Source organism: Aspergillus candidus (genome assembly GCF_002847045.1).
Source record: "Aspergillus candidus strain CBS 102.13 unplaced genomic scaffold BDW47scaffold_74, whole genome shotgun sequence".
Taxonomy (NCBI): Eukaryota; Fungi; Ascomycota; class Eurotiomycetes; order Eurotiales; family Aspergillaceae; genus Aspergillus; species Aspergillus candidus.
The window spans coordinates 71,246-92,168 of NW_020194079.1; the positions used below are offsets into that span (position 1 = coordinate 71,246).

General features: G+C 53.4%; 8 protein-coding genes across 8 annotated transcripts; 5 read left to right on the forward strand and 3 right to left on the reverse strand.

Annotated features, from left to right (window-relative positions):
- Positions 1–81: 81 nt before the first annotated feature.
- On the forward strand, positions 82–982 carry BDW47DRAFT_113124 (SND2/TMEM208 family protein). The gene is made up of 2 exons (XM_024814326.1): positions 82–225; positions 297–982. The coding sequence occupies exons 1-2, from the start codon at positions 217–219 to the stop codon at positions 810–812; spliced, it is 525 nt and encodes a 174-aa protein (XP_024667959.1). The 5' UTR covers positions 82–216; the 3' UTR covers positions 813–982.
- A 31-nt stretch (positions 983–1,013) lies between these two features.
- Positions 1,014–4,483, reverse strand: BDW47DRAFT_113126 (uncharacterized protein). The gene is made up of 3 exons (XM_024814327.1): positions 3,961–4,483; positions 3,116–3,832; positions 1,014–3,054 (listed from the first exon to the last, which is right to left on the reverse strand). Exons 1-3 carry the CDS (start codon positions 4,080–4,082, stop codon positions 1,311–1,313), a joined length of 2,583 nt encoding a protein of 860 aa, XP_024667960.1. The 5' UTR covers positions 4,083–4,483; the 3' UTR covers positions 1,014–1,310.
- A 232-nt stretch (positions 4,484–4,715) lies between these two features.
- BDW47DRAFT_113129 (E3 ubiquitin-protein ligase SSM4) lies at positions 4,716–10,037 on the forward strand. Its single transcript, XM_024814328.1, has 2 exons — positions 4,716–8,240; positions 8,305–10,037. Exons 1-2 carry the CDS (start codon positions 4,991–4,993, stop codon positions 9,840–9,842), a joined length of 4,788 nt encoding a protein of 1,595 aa, XP_024667961.1. The 5' UTR covers positions 4,716–4,990; the 3' UTR covers positions 9,843–10,037.
- Positions 10,038–10,480: 443 nt separating this feature from the next.
- Positions 10,481–14,688, forward strand: BDW47DRAFT_113130 (uncharacterized protein). Its single transcript, XM_024814329.1, has 2 exons — positions 10,481–13,844; positions 13,905–14,688. Exons 1-2 carry the CDS (start codon positions 10,523–10,525, stop codon positions 14,348–14,350), a joined length of 3,768 nt encoding a protein of 1,255 aa, XP_024667962.1. The 5' UTR covers positions 10,481–10,522; the 3' UTR covers positions 14,351–14,688.
- Positions 14,689–14,939: 251 nt separating this feature from the next.
- Positions 14,940–15,670, forward strand: BDW47DRAFT_113132 (uncharacterized protein). The gene has a single exon (XM_024814330.1). It carries the CDS (start codon positions 15,304–15,306, stop codon positions 15,514–15,516), a length of 213 nt encoding a protein of 70 aa, XP_024667963.1. The 5' UTR covers positions 14,940–15,303; the 3' UTR covers positions 15,517–15,670.
- A 100-nt stretch (positions 15,671–15,770) lies between these two features.
- On the forward strand, positions 15,771–17,598 carry BDW47DRAFT_129507 (Alpha/Beta hydrolase protein; the record flags this gene model as incomplete). The annotated part of the gene is made up of 6 exons (XM_024817000.1): positions 15,771–16,105; positions 16,171–16,177; positions 16,298–16,552; positions 16,822–16,989; positions 17,070–17,293; positions 17,370–17,598. 6 exons carry the CDS (start codon positions 15,771–15,773, stop codon positions 17,596–17,598), a joined length of 1,218 nt encoding a protein of 405 aa, XP_024667964.1.
- A 261-nt stretch (positions 17,599–17,859) lies between these two features.
- On the reverse strand, positions 17,860–19,040 carry BDW47DRAFT_129508 (putative mitochondrial phosphate carrier protein (Ptp); the record flags this gene model as incomplete). Its single annotated transcript, XM_024817001.1, has 4 exons — positions 17,860–17,873; positions 17,940–18,292; positions 18,357–18,776; positions 18,910–19,040. 4 exons carry the CDS (start codon positions 19,038–19,040, stop codon positions 17,860–17,862), a joined length of 918 nt encoding a protein of 305 aa, XP_024667965.1.
- A 430-nt stretch (positions 19,041–19,470) lies between these two features.
- On the reverse strand, positions 19,471–20,730 carry BDW47DRAFT_129509 (S-adenosyl-L-methionine-dependent methyltransferase; the record flags this gene model as incomplete). Its single annotated transcript, XM_024817002.1, has 1 exon — positions 19,471–20,730. One exon carries the CDS (start codon positions 20,728–20,730, stop codon positions 19,471–19,473), a length of 1,260 nt encoding a protein of 419 aa, XP_024667966.1.
- Between the last annotated feature and the right edge of the window lie 193 nt (positions 20,731–20,923).

Sequence of the window (20,923 nt, forward strand, 5' to 3'; positions counted from 1 at the left end):
CGATCGGGGCGCGGGCGCTTGTCTGGTTGTGGTGGGCAACGCCATTCCCTAATCGGCCACTTCAACCTTACTGCCGTTCGGCTTCACTTCGCAAACGTCTATATCTGTCTACTTCTACCTGGCTTGGTCCTGATCGACCCCAATTGATTCCTGAACTACTGTTCGCTCATTCCTTCCTTGATATTCGGTTCCCCCGATCAGAACACGTCCCCCACCATGGCTCAGGTAACTACGACTTCGTTCGACGATTGGTTCATGATCAATAAATGAGAACAGACTATTGACACCCACTTTAGAAAGCAGCCAAATCCCTCGCAGCACGCAATGCCTCGCTCCTCGTCCGCACGCATATGATCACACTGGGTCTCCACCTCGTCTTTTTCCTCCTTCACTGGACATTCAACCGACCTCGCTCCCTGAAGCCATACTTCTTTCTCGCATTTCCGACCCTCCTCATCGAGGCCTACCTTGACCGCCTGGGCCGGCCTCGCCACGACCCAGCCGACGGCTCCCTCCGCTCTCCGGGTGAGGACCTGGGAGCTGCGGGCCTGACGGAGTACATGTGGGATATCCTGTACTGGACGTGGGGGTGCATTGGCGCGGTGTGTCTCTTTGGGGACCGCGCCTGGTGGTTGTGGATTGTGGTGCCCCTCTACTCCGGTTGGCTGGCTTACACGACCGTTATGGGGATGAAGAGCGGCTTGGCTGGGATGGGGGGTGGTGGATCGGATGAGGGATCAACTACTGCTGCGGAGAGTAAGAGGCAGAAGAAGATGGAGAAGAGAGGTGGTCAGCGGATGTCGCATCGGTAGGATGGACTAGCTCCATTTCTTTCCCTTTGTCTCCCTTGGGGCATTCTTCTAGTCTATATTTTTTTAGCATGTACTTTCTCTACCCAACGGCTAAAATGTACCAATGGTACGAGCTACATACCACTTCTGGTGAGTGGCATCGGTTAATTGATCTACCAATCCGAAATGTAAATGGTCCAAATTTGTCTGATAACAAAAGAAGTTGATGTGTATGTATAGGTCTAACTAATGAACAAAAGCCAAACGGTCAACTGATAATAAAACATGTCGTGACGTACAATAATCGTAAACTATATGGGGAATAATTAAGGTCATCAATCTCGACGAAAAACCAACCCAACAAAGAAAGAATCGAGACAGCACCGAGAGAGAAAGCACGTGCTTCCATCACCAAGGCCAACACACTTGAAGTGTCTTTCTCCGATCACTAACTCACGGTAGATCCCAAGCCTGTCGCCCTTGATTTCCCATTATTTTTGTCTTCCCAAATCCCATTCCTTACAGATCGCCTCCATGGATAGCTTCTTCATCGCCTCCGGTCGCATCCTCGGCCTGTGGTGTAGCAGCGGCAGAATCAACATACCGGGCGACAGTAGATGAAGATGACTGAGTAGCGTCATCAATTGCGGACTCGACAGACGAGAAGGCATCATCGATAGCTTCTCGGGCAGCTTCCACCTGCTTAGCGCCAAGCGCACTACCGGATGCAATAGCGGCCGATGCAGCAGATGTCGCTTTTTCATAGACAATGCTGGTCGCAGATTGGATCTTCTCGCTTGCGTTTTCCATCGCGTCATTAATATTCGGTATGTTTTCCGCGGGAGCAGGCGAAGAAGACGGAACAGCTGCCCCGTAAATAGCGTGAAGCTTGTTCAAAACATCGTCCGACAAAGACGAACCTTTGTCTGCAAGAAGTTTGGAAATCAATGCTTCTACGTCGTCTTGTGGTACGGCGGTAGAGCTGGAAGGCTGGGCATCGGTCGACTGTGATGTGGTCTCGCTAGCGGCTTTCGTGGTCTCAGCACGCTCGTTATCGGCCTGACTAGCAGCGTCGGGGACTTTATGAGCTTGACCTTGGCCAGGAATCGGTTCGGCATTCGCTCCCCATGCGAACTGGGGGGATTCATCTTCCGTCTGGGGAGTGGAGGCTTCAGCGGTCTCCTCAGTATCGTAACGGGTGTCTTGCTCGTCATCGTGTAAGGGTGCATCGTCGAATCCCAATTCTTCTTGATCATCTGTATGATGATCAGTTTCGTCTGCAATCACGGTCGTGTGAGACCCCTGCTCGTCGACATCGGTAGGAAGCTGTCGGTTCTTTTCACCCGCAACAGATTCGTCATCCTCGGCGACTTGTTCAGACTCGATGATCGGCTGCGGTCGTGGTGGCGGAGAGCCAGACCGCGTTTCGAAATCATCATTCACTTCGCGCGCAGCTATTTTCCACTTCCCAACATCCTTCAGTCGGGCAAGCTCCTTCGCGGCAGCTTCGGCGGTATCCATTCCGTAGGACAGAATCTCATCCGCCACAATCCGGAGCTCTTCAAGCTTGCTGTTTTGCAACCCGGCAGTATTGAACTCGTCTTTCCAATCCTCGAAACGCGTTTTCAAGGCATGATATCTGGCCCAATCTTTGTAGGTAACCTCATCCATGGACGCCCAACGAATGCCAATTTCCTGAAGGCCAACATCCCGAACACTGTCTAGAACATTGAGGGTGGATTTGACGATAGTAGATACCCGTCCCACCAGCTCCTGATCGAAGGATCTATGCCATTCTCGGAGAGCATGCGCATGGTCCCGGATAGTAATCGCTGCTTCTCTGATATCCTTTGCGAACTCCTCCTGCGCGACTTCCTCCTCCTCTGGGGCGTCCTCGAAGGGAAGGAATCCGGCCAATTCGTTCATGCGGCTCTTGGCAGCAGTCAGCTCGCTCTCAATGGTGGTGTTCAAAGCGGTGGCAAGGCTCTCGCCATAAGCCTTCGCATCGCTCTTCGTGTATTCTTCAACAAGATTCTCGATCTGATCCGCAAGATCTTTGGCTCCCTGGTCAGCGGCAACAATGAATCTTTCTTGCCATGTGGAGATATCGGAGTCGATCCGGGCACGAGCGTCGGCAGCCTTTTCTTCGGGTGACCAAGAGTGCGCTGGCGGTGTAATCGGTGCTGAAGAGGGTGTGGCCGATGCTACATATTGACTTGTTTCTATTGACGTGGGTGTGGTAGAACCCGTGGGATCAGAGGAGCTATGTTTGCCCAAGTTAGTCAACTGAGAATAAACCTAACGTGCTACACACTATTATTTACCTGTCAGCTCCGCCCACGACACTCCGCAGTGGCTTGCCCTCCCGGTAGATTGCGAGACGCTGCCCAATTTTGACCAGCTGAGGCTCCACATTCTCAGAATAGAGACCAGCAATTCTTGGCCACAGCTCATGATTTGCCAAGTAGATGGCGGACGACCACGTGCTTTGCGCATATGGGAGAACGCTAGTCGTCAGAATATCTTGGCCGGAGGTGTAGGTCTTCCCAATGAAAGGTCTAGAGTGTGCGTAAAAGGGTACAATATACTGGTCACACACGGAGCGAAATGCAGCGTTGGCCTTCTGACGGTAGGGTGAGATCAAAGCCGTTACATGGTCAGCATGTGGTGCCACATGCGCCTGATACAAGGCGCACGCGCTGCCTTTGGCAGAGTTTATGTGAGGAACAACCTGCGTCTCCCATTGCTGCTTGCCATAAACTTGTGCTTGGTGCAACGCCGGGGCTCCATATTCATCATAGCTCGTTTTGGCAACACTAGCCGCAGGGATATAGATCTTGTCATGGGCTACTTGAACGTAGGGCCGGGCCGTATCAACGTAAGGCGCTGCGTAGGCATTGTAGTAAGGTAGGACATGCGGTTCGATATGGGAGCGAGCGATAAGGTATGGCTGGCAAACGCGCGGGGAGAATCCGTCCAATTCGGACAGTTGAGACGGACACCGAAAGAATGGCGTGAGAAGAGCATACCAGATGCAAAGTCTATTGTGAAAGTGTTAGATATAATGCGACAGGCAGGAGTCAAGAAAAGAAAGCAGAAAAAAGGGAAAGAAAAAAAAAGAGAAAAAAAAAAAAAAAAAAAAAGATAGATGCAGGAGTCCAAAGCATACCGCACAACCAAACCGACTGTCCATCGGACGGGGTTTGTCTTTCTAGAATTCACGCCAGAATTGCCAGTTTCAACTGCTTTATCGATGCCATCCGAGGCATTACCACTATCGGCGTTTGCCATACTGGTAGGTAATTTTCTCCGCTGGGACACTGCCCGTGTGATGATTCGACCAGTGGAGTATCTGGCTCGTGTCGCGTGACCGACTTGGTTGATTACCGAGCTATACAAACATAAACCTGACTCTAGATATTTAGGTCATGGCAAGGAAATGAACAATAATAAAAACAAAGCTTGGGCTTGCAAAGAACTCTGATAGAAAGCAAAGAGAAAAGAGCAGAACTCTCAAGGGGCTCGCGCGACACCCCGAGTCTTGGCGTATCTCTAGGCTAGTGAGCAACACGGCCAAAGAGGACAGAGGAGCCGAGGGACAGCGAGTAGCTGGGAAGAAAGAGAGCCTGTTCTAAAACTGGCAATCCAAAGAGAGGGGTATGAGACAAATATTATAACTTGACAGGATTGAGGTCAAGTCGTCCCAACTCAATGCGCAAGGGCAAATTATAATTCATTTGGTGAGGTCATTGTACTTGTGGCGTCCGATGGGTCTGACGATGCATTACACGCATGATGATGTATTGTCAGCTACAATGTGTATTATTGTATATTATTTGCGAGTGGCGGCGGTAAGCTGCGGTAAATCCACGTGATCGCCGATGATACGGGAGAGCGGTCAGCCTTGATCAGTCAGCAGGTTCTCGGATCGTTCTGTCTCCATCGAGCTTCTGGATGGTCGTTGTTGGGGACAGTTTGCTGCTCTACTTTCTCTCTCGCATCCTGGATCAAGGTTGATCTTACTGGACACATATCAGCCTTTGGGAGGTAAAGACATAGGAGGATTTCCATCTTCTTGACTCAGCGCCTCCTTCTGATCCACTACATAACGGCCCTACGACCATGATACCAACCTAGTTCCCCCCAAATACTATGATGATCGATTCGTCGACGACGTCGAACACTGTCGAAAGAAAACCATGGACGACTACACAGGACACGAATCTTTCGGTGGCGCGGCGCCATTTCCCGATCTCATGAACGATCCGGCCTACGAGACCAACCATAAGGGAAAGGAGAGGGAGCTGGAAGAGCCCGATACCTGTCGAATATGTCGCGGGGAAGGTACTGAGGATGAACAACTTTTCTACCCCTGCAAATGCAGCGGTAGTATTAAGTTCGTTCACCAGGCTTGTCTGGTGGAATGGCTTTCTCACTCGCAGAAGAAACACTGTGAGCTATGCAAGACTCCATTCAGATTCACCAAGCTGTACGACCCCAACATGCCCCAAAGAGTTCCAACCCCGCTCTTCGCGAAACAGCTTCTGGCCCATGGCTTCCGTACGGTGGTAACCTGGCTGCGGTTTGTCCTCGTCGCCTTCGTCTGGCTTGGGTGGCTTCCGTGGTCAATGAGAGCAATATGGAGGGCCCTGTTCTGGCTTGCAGACGGCCGCTGGTCGGGTGGGGATAGCCCCCAACAAGGGTCGCCTCAGGCTCACCTGGCTCAAGTTGTATCGAATGGTACTGCTTCCATGTCTGCGGCCGCGTCTGCCACCAGCTCCATGGCTTCGGCGTCTTCTGCGGCTGCTGCGGCGCAAGGACAGTCTTTGCAGTCACCCATATCATCGATGTTTGACTTCTCTTCCGCTTCTGGGGAACCGTTAATTCTTATTCTCATGAAGAAAGCATTTTGGACCCTATTCTTCCCTGCAATGTCGTCTACGGGAGTAAGTTCTACGGGCGCGGGGTCCGCGAATATGACGTCAGGGTCTACTAAACAGCGGCGACCCTCGTGGCTTTCGGATGTGAAGTTCCTGAATACCTTGACACCATCTCCTACGATCAACAACATTTTAATAGACACCTTAGAGGGTCAACTGATCACTCTGCTTGTTGTCATTTCTTTCATTCTAATCTTCCTCATCCGGGAATGGGTGGTCCAACAGCAACCGATGGCAAATATCGCCGACGGTGAGCGAGAAGCAGCCGTTCAATTGATTGCGAATAATCGTCCGAACAATCCTCCGGCGCCTGACGAGCGGGAGCCCTTGTTTCGAGGACCGGAGCAACGCCAAGGACCTAGGGGTCGTGAGGATCTAGTACACGATGAAATGACCCATGAGCATGTCGAAGACATCGCCGATCGTCCAAGCACTCTAATGCCAGATTCGGGGCGAAGATCAAGCTCGGATATTGGAAACCCATTTGCTCGGGAAAATCATGCGAATGTTATTGACGGTCTGGATACGGATGACAATGCTGGACCGACTCCGTCTGGACACAATGATGCGAGTGACGACGAAGCAGATTACGATATCCCGCACGCGCAGCCTTCGGATCAGCCCAGCCAGGCCTCGCCAGGTGTGGAGACCTTCAGGGACCTTTGGACGCGTGCAAATGGTGATCCCGAGCAAGTCATAAATATCATACGGGAAGAAGGCCTTCGAGATGAATTAGGTTGGGTTGAGACCGAAATGACAAAACTTCGGGGAAGCGACATCGCTTCCGGCTCCACGCGTTTTGAGCAGAGTTTTTCGGATATTGCACATACACATCACTTTCCCGGTCCCCAGCCCCTGCCTGCTTCGCGACCTTGGGATATCGAAAGACCCTCCAATCCGTTCGTTCGGGACACAATACCGGGACTTCTTGAAGACCGCGCTGGCTTTCATTACGCCCCATCGACAGAGAGAGCTCCAGAGGAACAAGGCGAGGTCGAAGAACTTCCCGCTGCCGTACTACCGGCCTACGAGGACCCCAGTCCAGCTGTGACTTCGACAGGTCCAGATCACAGACCAGACGCTGGCTTGGGATCGTCTGAAAGCGGAAACAACACAGCACCTTCTGACGCTCTCATCGCCGCTCCACCCGAAAATTTGGCCACGAGGACTCTTGACTGGTTCTGGGGCGACATCACACCAGATCATCCATCTGATAACGACTCGTCAGATGATGGCTCTGCGCTGGAAGACCATTCTGACATTGCGGTCTCCGACGACGAGCAGGATAACCAAGCATTCGCAGCTGAGCTCGGTGTTGATGCGAACGATCTTGATGCTCTCGATGAAGGTGATGATATGGAAGGTGTCCTTGAACTAATTGGCATGCAAGGACCCATTTTTGGTCTCTTGCAGAATGGCGTGTTCAGTGCTCTCATTATCTCGTTCACCGTGGCCATCGGAATTTGGCTGCCGTATCTATGGGGGAAAATTGCCCTCGTTCTCCTGGCCAACCCCATACAGTTGGTGTTCGGTGTTCCCATGACTGCTGTGTCCGTTATCGCAGACATTACACTAGACACACTCATTGGGAGCTTGGGATACGTCATGTACTCGATTAGCCTGATTTGCAAAATGCTGTTGAGACCATTTGGTACCCTGATTCCTCTGGCTGACTGGATGCCCCATACCAAATCCGTGACCAGTGCTTCGCTGTCTCTCATTGACGCGAGTAGCCACAGGCTGCGGAACGTGGTCAGTGCATTCTTTGTATTCCACGAGTCGGACGTTCCGATGTTTTCAGTTCTGTCTCACCAAGCTTTAAAACTCCACGAGGCACGGATAGCCACTGTTTTCCGGTCAGTCTTTTTGCTGGGCAAACTGTTGCTGCGCGATATTCCTCTTCAGATCCTCTCCCGTGGGGCTACGGGGTATCTCTCATCGGATCACACTATTGAAGGTGTTGCCAATGTTCTAGCCCAAGCCCGAGATCAAGTTTTTGAGTTCTTCAGCCAGTTGCTGCATTTCGCAAACAACACTAAGTGGTATGGCGTGGGTTTCACTGGAGCGGCTTCAACGGACGTCACTCTCGACTATGATTTGGCAGTATGGGACACGAAGGACCGTATTATTGCCATTATTATGGGTTATGTCCTCGCTTCCGCTTTGGGCCTTTTTTATCTTCGGATTACAGGTCTGTTTTCCGGTGTGGAGCGTGGGCAGAGGGCCGAAGGTGTCGTTGCAGAAATCCTCCACCAGTCCGGCGGAGTGATGAAAGTGATCCTCATCATCGGTATTGAGATGATAGTGTTCCCCTTGTATTGTGGATCACTGCTCGATGTTGCACTTTTGCCCCTGTTTGATCAGGCCAGCATTGCATCCCGCCTTGAATTTACATCAACGGCCCCCTTGACCTCGCTTTTCGTACACTGGTTCATCGGCACATGCTACATGTTTCATTTCGCTCTGTTCGTGTCCATGTGTCGGAAGATCTTGCGGAGCGGTGTACTATGTAAGTTCTCTCCCCGCCTTTTTCCCAAACCCAGCGTTGTTACCAGGTATTAATGCAATGATAGATTTCATTCGCGATCCCGATGATCCGACCTTCCACCCTGTGCGCGATGTCCTGGAACGGAACATCACCACGCAGCTGCGCAAGATTGCCTTCAGTGCCCTTGTCTATGGTGCTTTAGTCATCGTCTGCCTCGGAGGTGTTGTTTGGGGCTTACATTACGGGTTCAATGGCGTCCTCCCTATTCATTGGTCTGCTACCATCCCCGTTCTCGAATTTCCGGTCGACCTACTATTCTACAACTTCGTCATGCCTTTTGCAATCCGGTCGCTCAAACCTTCGGATGGCTTGCATAGCCTTTATGACTGGTGGTTCCACAAGTGTGCTCGTTTCTTAAGATTGACGAGCTTCTTTTTCGGTGAAAGACAACCGGACGAGGAGGGTCACCACGTGCGACGCACTTGGGGTGATGTTCTTCTTAGGACTAAAGGCGACAGTCAGCGGCCGCTGGCAGGCCCAGACCATCAGCGCCGTGCTGCCGAGCTCAACATCAGTACATACTTCGTGCCAGACGGAAAATTGGTCAGAGCGCCAGCGTCTGATCAAGTCCGCATTCCGAAGGGGAACCCCGTATTCGTACCGGTTTCTGAGGATAATCAGAGGCTCGACGGAGTCCGGGATCAACTCTGGCCGGGCCAATTCACCAAAGTTTACATTCCTCCTCATTTCCGATCCCGCATCGCAGCGTTCATCCTCCTGATCTGGGTTTTTGCGGCCGCCACTGGCGTAGGCACCACCGTTATTCCCATGGTCATTGGGCGGAAGATTATGTCCGCCTATTTTCCCCATCGGCCGCTCAATGACATTTATGCCTTCTCTACGGGCATATGTTTGGTTGGCAGTGCTGCCTATCTTGCGGTGTACCGCCAGACCTGTTTCGCTACCGTGAGGCGCTATTTGCGTCCGTATCTCCAATCTCCTCGTCAGGCACTGGTTGGATTGGTGTCTGCTGTCGTGGGTGTTCTCCGGCTTGCCTACGTCGTGGGTGCGTTTTCGATCCTGTTGCCCTCCGTCTTCGCGCTGGTTATGGAGCTCTATGTGTTGGTCCCCATCCACACGTACTCCAGTGGCGTCCAGGCGCATGTAATCCATTTTGTGCAGGATTGGACTCTTGGGGTGCTCTATGTCCAGATGGCCATCAAGTTTATTCTCTGGCGCTCCGCCTCTCGGCCGGCCACCGCGTTGAAAAACATCTTTCGCAAGGGATGGATCAAACCGAATGCCCAACTGGCCACGCGGGCCTTGCTGCTTCCCATCATGCTTCTCGCTATAATTGCGGTGGTTGTGCCACTTGTGTTTGGGTTTGCAATCAACTCGACGGTGTACGTCTCCAGCCCAGATCTGCACCCCAAGGTCTACCGGTACGCGTACCCGGTGACGTTATCCATGGCCGTCTTCATCTGGATGGCCTATCGCGCGCACCACCGAGTGGATACCTGGCGAGTCAACATCAGAGACGAAGTCTACCTGATCGGGGAGCGGTTGCATAACTTTCGCGAAAAACGGACTGCCGGTATCCCACGCCGGGTGACTACGGGGTGATGGTACCAGTGAGAGCCAACGAGGGGGTAGACGAACTTGGACGAATAGATGGGTGGATTTGGCTCCTGATCCCATCCGCTGTAGTAATAGTTTTGTCGTGTCTTCAGTTCTTGTAATCCTGCTTTCCTTTTTGTTTCCTCTTTCTTCTCTCTTACCTTTCTTTGATGAATCATGAATAGAACTTGGAGTATTGAAGACTAGTATTTTTGTGACGTAGTCAGGATGCATATCCAACCCTGTCAAGTGGCTGCCTGGCTGTGGGACCCTTTCAAGCAAGGTTTGGGAGATCCGTAGTATAAAGCCATCCACATCACAATAAACTACCGGTTAATGCTGCAGAGCACGGACCAAAGCGGGTGCGAATGGCGGCTGCCTGCCACGTGATATGTGGCTTGGCATGAGGCTTTGCCTTCACTCGCCACTCCCTATTGGTTAGGCAACAGAATTCCTGCCCACTTTCGATCTATTCTTATTCTTTCATCATCATCACCTTCTTTTGCTTCGGATCTTATAGTCTTCGGTGTTATCGCTCCTGAGTTGTGTCCCATATTCACCTGAGATCTTTGAACATGGGTGGTGTATGGTCAATCCGTGCCTGAGGTATTCTCGTGACTTGCTCCTCCACCCCCACCTCAAACCCCCCCCCCCCCCATCACCACCGTCACACCAATTGCGCCAAGATGTCCGTTCTCCACCATGGGGGAGGTTTCCTCCAGCGGCGTCTCACCAAAATGTATACCGATACAAAGACCTCCTGTGAGAGTGTCACCACGGCTTCCAAGGCGGTCGACGACCCGGAACTCGTCGCGTTGCATCGGAGCTTCCGGACCCAGCGCGATCGACTCCTCGCATGGGGTTTGGACTGGAGTGACGCCAGCGCCGCTCAGCCGCATGATATCGACGAGTCTCTAACCCAAGCTGGCTATAGCGACGTCGTCGCCAGCGTCATGTCGAGTATCCAAGAACAACTCAATGAAGCGGAGCGTCTCCAGCACACGGGAGCCTCGGGCTTGCCCCCGAAGGGCGCCGGAGCGGACACTGCTTCCAAAGATGTACTCAGCAGTCTGCCCGCAAAGACCCACTGGACGGACGACGACATTAACCACTCCAAGTCGATCCTTGCGGACCTGACGGCCTGTATCGACACCCTTTATGACCTCTCGAGTTCGCGCCGGAGTGCGCATGGGGCACAGGCAGCCGCGAGAAGTCGGTCGTGGGCGGACGAAACAGGCCACTCGGACTTCAAGCACCGACGCCCGTCTCATCAGGACAGCTTTGACTACTCGCCTTTCTCGGAGAAATCTGGATTGCATTCGCCCGGTATCGATCCGGCCAAATTCAAGATGGCGTCCATGAATTACATCATCGATCGCTCAGCCTTGCAACTGTCCGGCGCATCGCACGATAACAATCCGCCCCCTTATGAAATGGTCGCCGCGTCTTCAAATTCCCGGGCCATCGGTCGTATGAGCACCGCGGCTTCTCCTCTTCTGAGCGGCACCAAGGATTCAACTGCGACCATCTTGGTGGAATTTACGCCGATGATGTTGGAGACTTCTGGGAGCTACACCGCTCCCGTGAACAAGCGGCTGGATCGGGTGCAGCAGACTCTGGATCAACTTGTGCAAAATTCCCGGGTGTCTCATTTGGGCCTGTTGAGGTTCTTGGGCTACTACGTCGACATGGCAAACTCCCGCTACGCTTTCATCTACCAAATGCCTATCGATTACTTCCCTTTTCTCCGAAATCCTACGGATCTTTTGAAGGGTTTGAAGCCCAAGCCTCTGGTTTCCCTCTTTCAAGTCGGAGACGACTATCAAGTCCCGACTTTGGAGACCCGATTCCGGCTGGCTTACGACCTTTTAATGGCGGTTTTGCAGCTACGGAGTCAGAACCTGGTTCATGGCAACATCAACAGCAGCAACGTACTGATATTTCCTGGCTTGACGAATACAAACAGCGACGAAGTAGGTCTCACGGAGAACCTGCGGCGTCCCTACCTGACTTCGTTCGCTCAATTCCCCGGCAACGGCCCGACTCCGGAACCCTTGTCATCGAGTATGTATCGTCATCCCGACGATAGGAGGCTGATCGATGATGATGCATCCTGGGCCTTTGATCTCTATTCTCTGGGTCTCGTGCTTCTCGAGATCGGACTGTGGACGCCCATCAGCCGTCTCTGGAAAATGAAGTACAACATGTCCATGTTCAAACAGAGGATCGAGAATGTGTATCTGCAGAAATTGGGTCCCAAGTGTGGCAGCGCATACCTCCACGTGGTCCAACTATGTCTCGATGCGCCCAACTTTCACCTTTCCACTCAGCCGTTCGATGATTTCAATCTCAGGATCCCCCAAACCTACCACTACCCGGTTTTGGACCTCTCGGAGCCGGATAGTATCTTTACTTTCTCCATGAATTTCATCTACACGATGTCCAAAATCGTCTGGTCTTGTTGTCGGATTGACATCTTTTCGGCCCCGGGTGCCGAGGAATTGGACGATTGTCTTCCGCTCGCGCTAGTTCCCAAGCAGGATTCCTCTGGCCCGAAGGAGCCTGCCCGAGAGTATATTCCTGCGCCGATTCACACGCAGACTGTCCCCGTGGATGATCCATACTCGGCCATCCCTACGTCGGAGATGAAGGCTCTAAGGGAGAAGATGGGCGCTTTTGAACCCGGGAGGGTGAGGAAGAGGACTTTCAAGAAACTCACCAACGTCGAGATCCCCCAGGCACACCTCAACGAGTGGAATTTCCACATGATGCCCCGGCTGAGGAAGCTTCTCCAAAAGATCTTAAAAGATTCATCCGAGTCCTGCGGTGTTACTTTGATGATGACCGGGGAGTCGGTGGACAGTGCCAGGACGACGATCTGTGTGACCTGTTGCAGCGCCAAGAAAGTCCGCGCAGCGCTCAAGAAATACTTCGTGCTCGACCGGGATGATTGGGATATGTTAGTTCTTCGCGGAGACATCCAACGGTCAAAGGTCCCACGCAAGAAGCGCCGCAAGCCGGCAAAGACTGGGCCTGGGAATGACACGACTTCCACCGCATACCATGATCCGAATCCATGCTATCAACAACGGCCGCTATGCGGCGCATCAATTGGTGCTTTCCTCAACGAGGAGCATCTCCCTCCGGTGACTTACGGCGGCTCGGTCCTCGTGGATGGCACACCATATGGAATGACCGTCCACCACATGTTGGAGTCACCCAGTGACCAAGAGGACGCCGATGAACAAGAAGTCGACCCCGGTCCTCACCGGTCCGCAGGTCACTGGCCCCAGGGGTCGGTGGCTCAAGACCCAGAGTTCATGTACAGCTGGTGTGATGACGACCCGTCCGAGATTGATCTCGAGTTCGAAGTTTCTGAGGATGAAGACCGAGATGATATCTCTATCTCGCAGAGCCTGGAAGGCAATTATGACGACTTTACCCTTTCGGACGACGGTTATTCCTCAGAGGAGGATGGTATGCGCGAGTATGAGGATGAAGACTCAGCCTCGATCGGCGACACGGCTGGCATTGAGCCGGGTGATGAACCTCCCTTGTTTGTCACTCAGCCCGCAATCGACGATGTAGACGAGAACTTTTTCCCGTGTCCTGAAGACCGCGACGACGAGCACCTCGCCTCTCACTCCTTTGGATATGTGCATGCCTCATCGGGCGTCAGACGCTGGACGAGGAAAGGGCTCAGACACGAGATCGACTGGGCGTTGATCAAGATCAACGAGGATCGAACCGACGCGCGCAACGTCGTATACGAGAACCAGACACGGTTTGCACGCAGACCCGGCGAACAGGGATCGTCGATGTCGCAGAGACAACCGATCTACCTCAACGACATCGCCCGTCTAGAAGACCTAGGCGGCCTTCAGGTCCACAGTTGCGGGCGGACCACCGGATTGCAATCCGGACAGATATCCAAAGCTATGACAATCGTCAAGCTTCGCGGACGACATACCTTCTCAACGAGCTTCTGCGTGGACGGGAATTTCGGAAGTGAGTGCACAGCGCAACCCCAACTTGCTCAGCTTGGATCTCACCGCTAACACCACCCAGTCCCCGGTGACTCCGGAGCATGGGTCTTCGAAAGGTCCACTGGTCGAGTCTGCGGGCACGTTCTCGCCTGGTCCGAAAAGACCCACACAGCCTACATCGCCCCGATGGAGATCCTCCTACAAGACATCGCCCGCACGCTCAACGCCTCCTACGTCTCCCTCCCCGGCCACCCAGACGAATCTCTTGCCTACGCCATGTCGCAGCATCCCCATCCACATCCCCATCCTCACCATCCATACTTCGATCCCCACAACCCGCGCTACCGCGCCCCACCGCCCCTCCCAGATCGCATCCCCGTCGACATCAGTCCCCTACGGATCGACGACCCTGCTGCAAACATGGGCCCCGTCCACACCAGCCGCGGCCTGCGCGAAGCCTCTTCTCCCTACCGGAGCATGCCACCGATATTGACTCCGCCTCGCAGTCTGGAAAGACAGCTTGCGTAGACTGGATCTGCTACTACCTTTCTTTTGATATTCCATTTCTATGTTACGATACCACATTATACCCCCTTTTCTTACATTTTGAACATCGCCCTCCTGGTACTGCTCTGCTACTCCCTTGCACGGTTTCTTACGATTGAGATGAATGTCCGGGAAACAATACAGTGCATGGAATAATGAAAACCCCTTTTATGTGTCTTTGTTTTGGTCATTCTGCCCAGTATCTTGTCTCGCTGCCCTGTGGTTACACTACAGCCAAGCCATCCATTATCTTGGTACTACCTACTACACGTATGGTTAAATAAGTAAAGGATTGAGTCAGCACGCTCCACGTGTTGTGATAACGGTTAACTAGTAACATATTTTCCAGTTTCTAAAAGTAATATCTAGTTATTCTCATCAGTCAGTACTAGTAGTACAAAAGTATATATAAAAATCATTACAAGATAGCCATACTCAAAACCTTGCGGAAAACGCCCATTACCCCAACTTCGAGGGAGCAATCGGACGCGAACTCAAAGGGCCATTAACTTCGTATTTACACTGTCACTCAACGGGACAATACAATACAAGCCTCGGGGGCGCATCGGAGGCTGACCGGAGGGCTCCAGTGGGGTCGGTGCCGATCTCCCGATTTTACCAGGGACTCGACCCACTTTGCTCCGACACTAGGCCTCGCTGGGAAGATCGGGACATACAATGCCTCAGTATTGTTGGGGTCTCTCGGTGTCACAAAAAGATATTGCTCCTTTTGCAGTGAATGTTGACTGTCCGGGTACCTGAACCGACCTGGCTCCGAGCTATGGGTGGGCTCAGCTGTAACATTGGCCTTTGTGTGAGGCGGAAGGGTCGCATGTGTCTAAAGTGCTTCAAATAATTACCAAGATCTGAATCACGCTTCGCAATCATTTCACTTCGGTCAAACCCGCGAGCCTGATCTCATCACAGGTAGCGAAATGCAATTCGACTGTGCCACAGATCTGTCCCACTCAAATGGCTGCTCATCGGGCACCCTGCCTGAGAGACTACCACAAACGGGAATCTCCGTCTTGATTGTTGGTGGAGGAGTAGCGGGCTTGTTAGCCGCTCTTGAGTGCTGGCGCAAGGGGCATGACGTTCGAATTCTAGAGAAAAGCCTGTCGCGAACTCTGTCTGGTACGTGCCTTTAGCCCTCCAACACCAGGTTTGATCTGACAAGCCAAATTTGCTATAGGTGATGCAGTCACCATAGGGACCAGTGCGGTCCGTGCCTTGAAGAAGTGGCCAGACATGTCGCATCTCGTACGAGATGTGGATCTCCTGGCATAAAATCAACGGAGACTTGCTCTCGGGCCCAGCACCTTTTCGTCCAAATCCAGATAAGAACGATAGCAGGGGAGACGCTGAGCCACCCGCCAAGATATATCGACATAGTCGTCCGACCATGCACAAGATGCTCGCGGACCTGGCTGAGCGAGTGGGACTGACGCCCGAATATGGCAAACAGGTGGTCGAGTACCACGAGGACCCACGGTCGGCCAAGGCTTATGTGATTCTGGAAGACCAAGAAAAGATCGAAGCAGACGTGGTGGTTGCAGCCGATGGGATTTCGAGCAAGTCTTATACTATCACCCTCGGCCACGAAGTCCGAGCCCGCCCGACAGGGTACTCCATCTATCGAGCCCTGCTGCCAATTGAACAGGCTCTCGTAGACCCCAATATTGATGCGAAGTTCTCTTTACTGAAGCCGGGGATATCCTCCACACAATTATGGATGGGGTTCGTCCGCCCCTGTCTGATTGTCCCCGTTCCAAAGCCTTTTTTGTTTTGCTGACTACATCTAGAGAAGAGGTAAATGCACTTTTCGGGAGAACGGAGGACGAAATGTTATGGTACTCACATACCCTGTACGGCCGAATCAAATGCCCTGTCTCACCCACCTACGCAAACGAACCACTGATCTCATGCTAGAACCGCGGAAGCAGCAATGAGTCCTGGTCCAATTGGGTTGGACCTGAAGTTGTACTCCAACAAACGGCTACCATTCCTGGTTGGCCTGAGTTCGCCAACCGATTGATCAAGGCAACGACCAAGGACCAGATCCATGATTTCAAGCTCGTGTGGCGCGAGCCGCAACCTTGCTGGTTTCCCCTGGCGAGCGAGTCGTGCAAATCGGTGATGCCGCACACAGTTTCCTTCCCTCCTCTGGCAACGGGGCTACACAGGGTATGGAAGATGTTGTCTCTCTGGCAACTTGCTTGCAAATCTCCGGGAAAGAGGATGTACCCTGGGCAACCCGCGTCCATAACAAGTTGAGGTTGGTCATCATCCGAGTTCGAGACTCCGTATGGCCTGACTCTGCGAGGCTGGCTGTTTGTGGGTCCAGAGGGCGGTCCCGCTGTGATTATCAACGGTGCAGTGAGCCAGCAACCCCCACTCCCCCGCGGCCCCCGGGCCAAACCTACTCCACTGAATCTAATCCTTTCTATTACTAGTTCAACAGCCCAAAAGAGATCTTTGTGGCCGGCGTGGCCGAATGGTTTGGAAAGAACGGCGTCACAGCGCTGGTCTTCGACGCTCGGACGCTGGGCCAGAGTGACGGCCTACCTCGGAACGATCTGGATCCGCAGAAGACAGCCGAGGATAACCACGACGCCGTTACGGTGAGTGTCGTGAACAAATTTCGACGTTGGAACGCCGGAGAGTAGATTTGAACTGTGCTGACCAGCAATCGAAAACACAGTTCCTACAGGATGGAGGCTGGGTCGACCCCGACCGCATCGCGATCTGGGGCTTCTTCTACAGCTCCGGAATTGCCCTGGAAGCCGCTGCATTTGATAAGCGCGTCAAGGCCATCATTGCACAGGGGCTGATGCCAGACTGGGGCCTCAACCCGCCGGACGAGGCAGCCATCGTTGCACACGCGGTCGTGGATCGCGCGAACCAGGCTCGCGGCCATCCGCCGGAGTACATCCCCCTTCTCAACGACCAGGGCGAGCACCTGATGCATTTCAAATACCTGGCCAAAATGACACTCGAGCAGAATAAAAAACCTGCCTGTCTGGGTCCACGGCGCGAAGAAGAACGCCCCGACCTTCAGTGACCGCATGACCGTCCAGAGTTTCTACCGCCACGCCAAGTGGAAGCCCGAGCATCTGTTCGCCGCCCTCAGCCCCACGCCGCTCATGATCCTGACGCCAGAAGACGATGAGATCGTGCCGCCCATGTTCCAGCCGACATACCAACCGATTGCAGTCACTTTCACACCATAGGTTTGAACCAGTAAGCAAAAATCGGACGAAGGATATGAGAGCGTGCTGAAGAATAGAGGGTGGTGTTTCCTGAGTTACTTGGTAGGTATGTAGGAACGATGTTATCAGTGGTCGAATTTGCTCTAGATTATATCCTCACGCATAAGAAAGAAAAAAAAAAAACACGTAGGCGGATACAATTGGACCGAGTCTATGTAGTAGCCGGAACATAACACTTTGATCTAAGCTGTACAAATCTGGGTATGATGTCTAATGTTCTTTCTATTGGGTGGCACCTGGAGGTAGTGAAGTCAATATGAGGACCATTTCAAACGGAGCAAACGAACAAAAAGTGCACTTACCGAGGAGCTTCTTGATATCGCCGTAGATGGCAAACTGGCCCGCGGTGAGGCCACCAACCATGAACAGACGGGTCGGGAGACCAGCGAAAGATCCACGCACACCAAGCTCCTTACCGATCTTGAGCAGTCGAGAGGCGGTGCTCTCACCGGGCAAACCCTTGGTCTTGTTGATCTTGGACAGCATGGTATCAGCGGGCTGGGACACGATGGCAGCAGCAAAGCCACCCAGCAGACCCGATCCCAGGTTCACAGCAGTCGAGGCACCCGCGGACATCTGGGACTTGTCGAACTGGCTCAGGATAGCCTCGGAAACCTTTTCAAAGGCGACGAATTTGGTGATCGTGTAGGGGATTCTGTTTGTGGGTTAGTCTTTTGCTCTTCTCATCATATTGAGAGTCGTCATTCGAATGAACATACTGCTTGAACAGAATAGGCCCAAAGCCAGAATAAAAGGCCCCAATCCCCTCATTCTTCAGAATCTTCCCAAAGCCACCGACAAGACCGTTCGCAAATCCAGGCGTCGAGACGAGACGAATCCGGGTCGCCTCCAGGGGACACAAGGCAATCGAGGCGAAGAACTCCGCCGAACCCGCAGAGACCATGTACACCGCGGTACGGTTGTTTTTGGCCGTCTCTGCGCCCAGCGTCTCACCAATCTTCTTCTGGAAGAATTCGTATCCTCCGAATTTGAAGGCGCCTTGCATGAAATAGCCCGCGAAGGTCGGACCAAAGCCCGTCGCGAGAGCGCTGACGCCCTCGCTTTGGATGACCTTGCGGAAACCATCGATCATGCCGCGGTTGTAGGTTGCCGGGTCAAGCTGGATCCTAGTCTTGACACTGTGTGGGAAGATGATATGTTTTAGTTGGTGCTGGTGGGGGGGAAGCCGGGAGTTAATCGGCGGGCGGGAATTTCCAACCCGCCCCCCCGAGTCAACTGAGTGCGGATATATTTTGAATTCAGGATACGTACACGTCGACCGGCGTGAAGGCGCCGTGGGTGATGGAGCAGCCCAATGCGCCGGCAAGAGCAAAGCGAGCATAGAGGTCAATGCCCTCTGGTTTGCTCTTGGTGAGCTGGGGGGCGGCAGCTTGAGCGGCCATTGCAACGGGTCTTGGTTAATGAAATTTGCGACGCGATAAAGACAGAAGTGGAAATCTCCAAGGAGGGAAATTTTTGGAACGAGTGGATCAAGCGGGACGGAGATCGGGGGGGTGGAGGGGGGCCGTAACTATATATATATGGGGCTGCTGATAGTGGGTCACCTGATGTGTATTATTCCACGTGAACTAATTATAGTTCCTCGGATTCAAGGCTTAACTCCGTTATCTCCCGGGGCCTCATGCGTGTTTTCGCATATGTATGTACAAGTCGCAGCGACTCACGGTGCCTACGGACAAAAAACACAAAATTTTATTGAACCCTCTGGGAAGGGACCTATCGATGCCAAGGTATGGTGGGTACTTATTCTGATATTCTGACAGGTTCAAAACTACGCGGATCAAGAGCATCATCCCAGATCTAGAGAGCGATCTACAACCGGGACATCATAGGCTTCTTGGCCATGATCACCGCCTGGCCAAAGTTGGTAAACACCCGGATTTCCGTCAACTCCAAACCGGCCCGCTCCAGCAGCACGCGATAATCGGCGCCCGACCGACCGACGGCATTGTGGCAAGCACGCGCCGCCAGGGCGGCCGCGGGAGTCCACAGATCCGGTTCAGGGAGCTCGCCCTTGGCCTCCCACCGGTGCCCTTGCACATAATCAACGATCGTCAGCACACTCCCGGGGCCCATGGCCGGGGCCTGGGATGCGAGGATGCGCACACAGTCGTCGTCGGCCCAGTTGAGAAGGACGAATTGAATGAAATAGGCCCGCGCCGCTTTGACGGGCTGCTCCGTGAAGAAGTCGTAGACCATCGTCTCCACACCGGCCTCGCGCGCCACGTCCGCCTTCTGGACGGCGGCGGCACGGTCCTGCAGGATGATCCGGCCGCCGAGCCGGTGGACCTTTTGCGCTTCGATGCACTGCGAGCCGTCGCCGCCGCCGATGTCGACAAAGACCACCTCGGTCTCTTGCATACCCCGTGCGAGTTCCTCGTCGAAGTGCACCACGTCGGTCCACTTGGTCGTGACCGCATGGACCGCCGCCATGTACCCGTAGAAGCTCGCGTGTCGCTCGCGCCGAGATTCGAGCCAGTCGTAGAAGCTCTGCGTGGTGTTGTGGCTGACCTGGAAGGCCGTCTTCTCCTTCTTTCCGCTCCCGACGGTCCCGTCGGGACCACCGGTCAAGACCCGGTGAAGCGAGCCATAGGCAGGTCCAACAATGTCATGCCAGCAAGTGAGGGTGGTGACAACCTTGGGGTCGAGGAGGCTGTGCGTGAGCTTTTTGGGCGCGTAAAAGCCCCGTCGAGGCTCGATAGCGGAGCCATGGTAGCAGTGGTAGTCCATGATGGCGCTGACGAGGCTCTTATCCAAGCCGCTGGCCTCCATGAGGTCGGCCAGGGCCACGGGATTGGTGTCGTCACCGTCGATCAAGGTGGTCAGGATGCCGAACTCGTGACTGAGGCGAGTGGTGACGAGGGGAAGGTGGGTAAACACGATGCGTTGCATAGATTCTTGAGGTGTCTCCAAAGCCACGGACGCCAGGCGAGTGAGGCGTTGAATCTCTGAGCGTTGGGGCTCGTGACTCAGGTCCTCGGGGGACTTGATCAACTGCTTGAGCTGCTCGATGAGATATGTCGCGTCGGGAGCCACTGGCTCCACGACTTCGTGGGATGCGCCTAACCCCATGGTGTCGAGAATGCGTCTGTCCTTCCCGCGCGGATAGAAGCGGTGATCGGATATGGCTCAAGGAGTACTCACCACTTCGACCATTGGCGAATTTCTATCAAGGTAGGCAGGCTTTCATATGACCCTGTCCCTGACATGAAAAGAAACCCTCTGGTCAAAAGGTAACAACGCTGCTGCAACTGACCCGACGCCG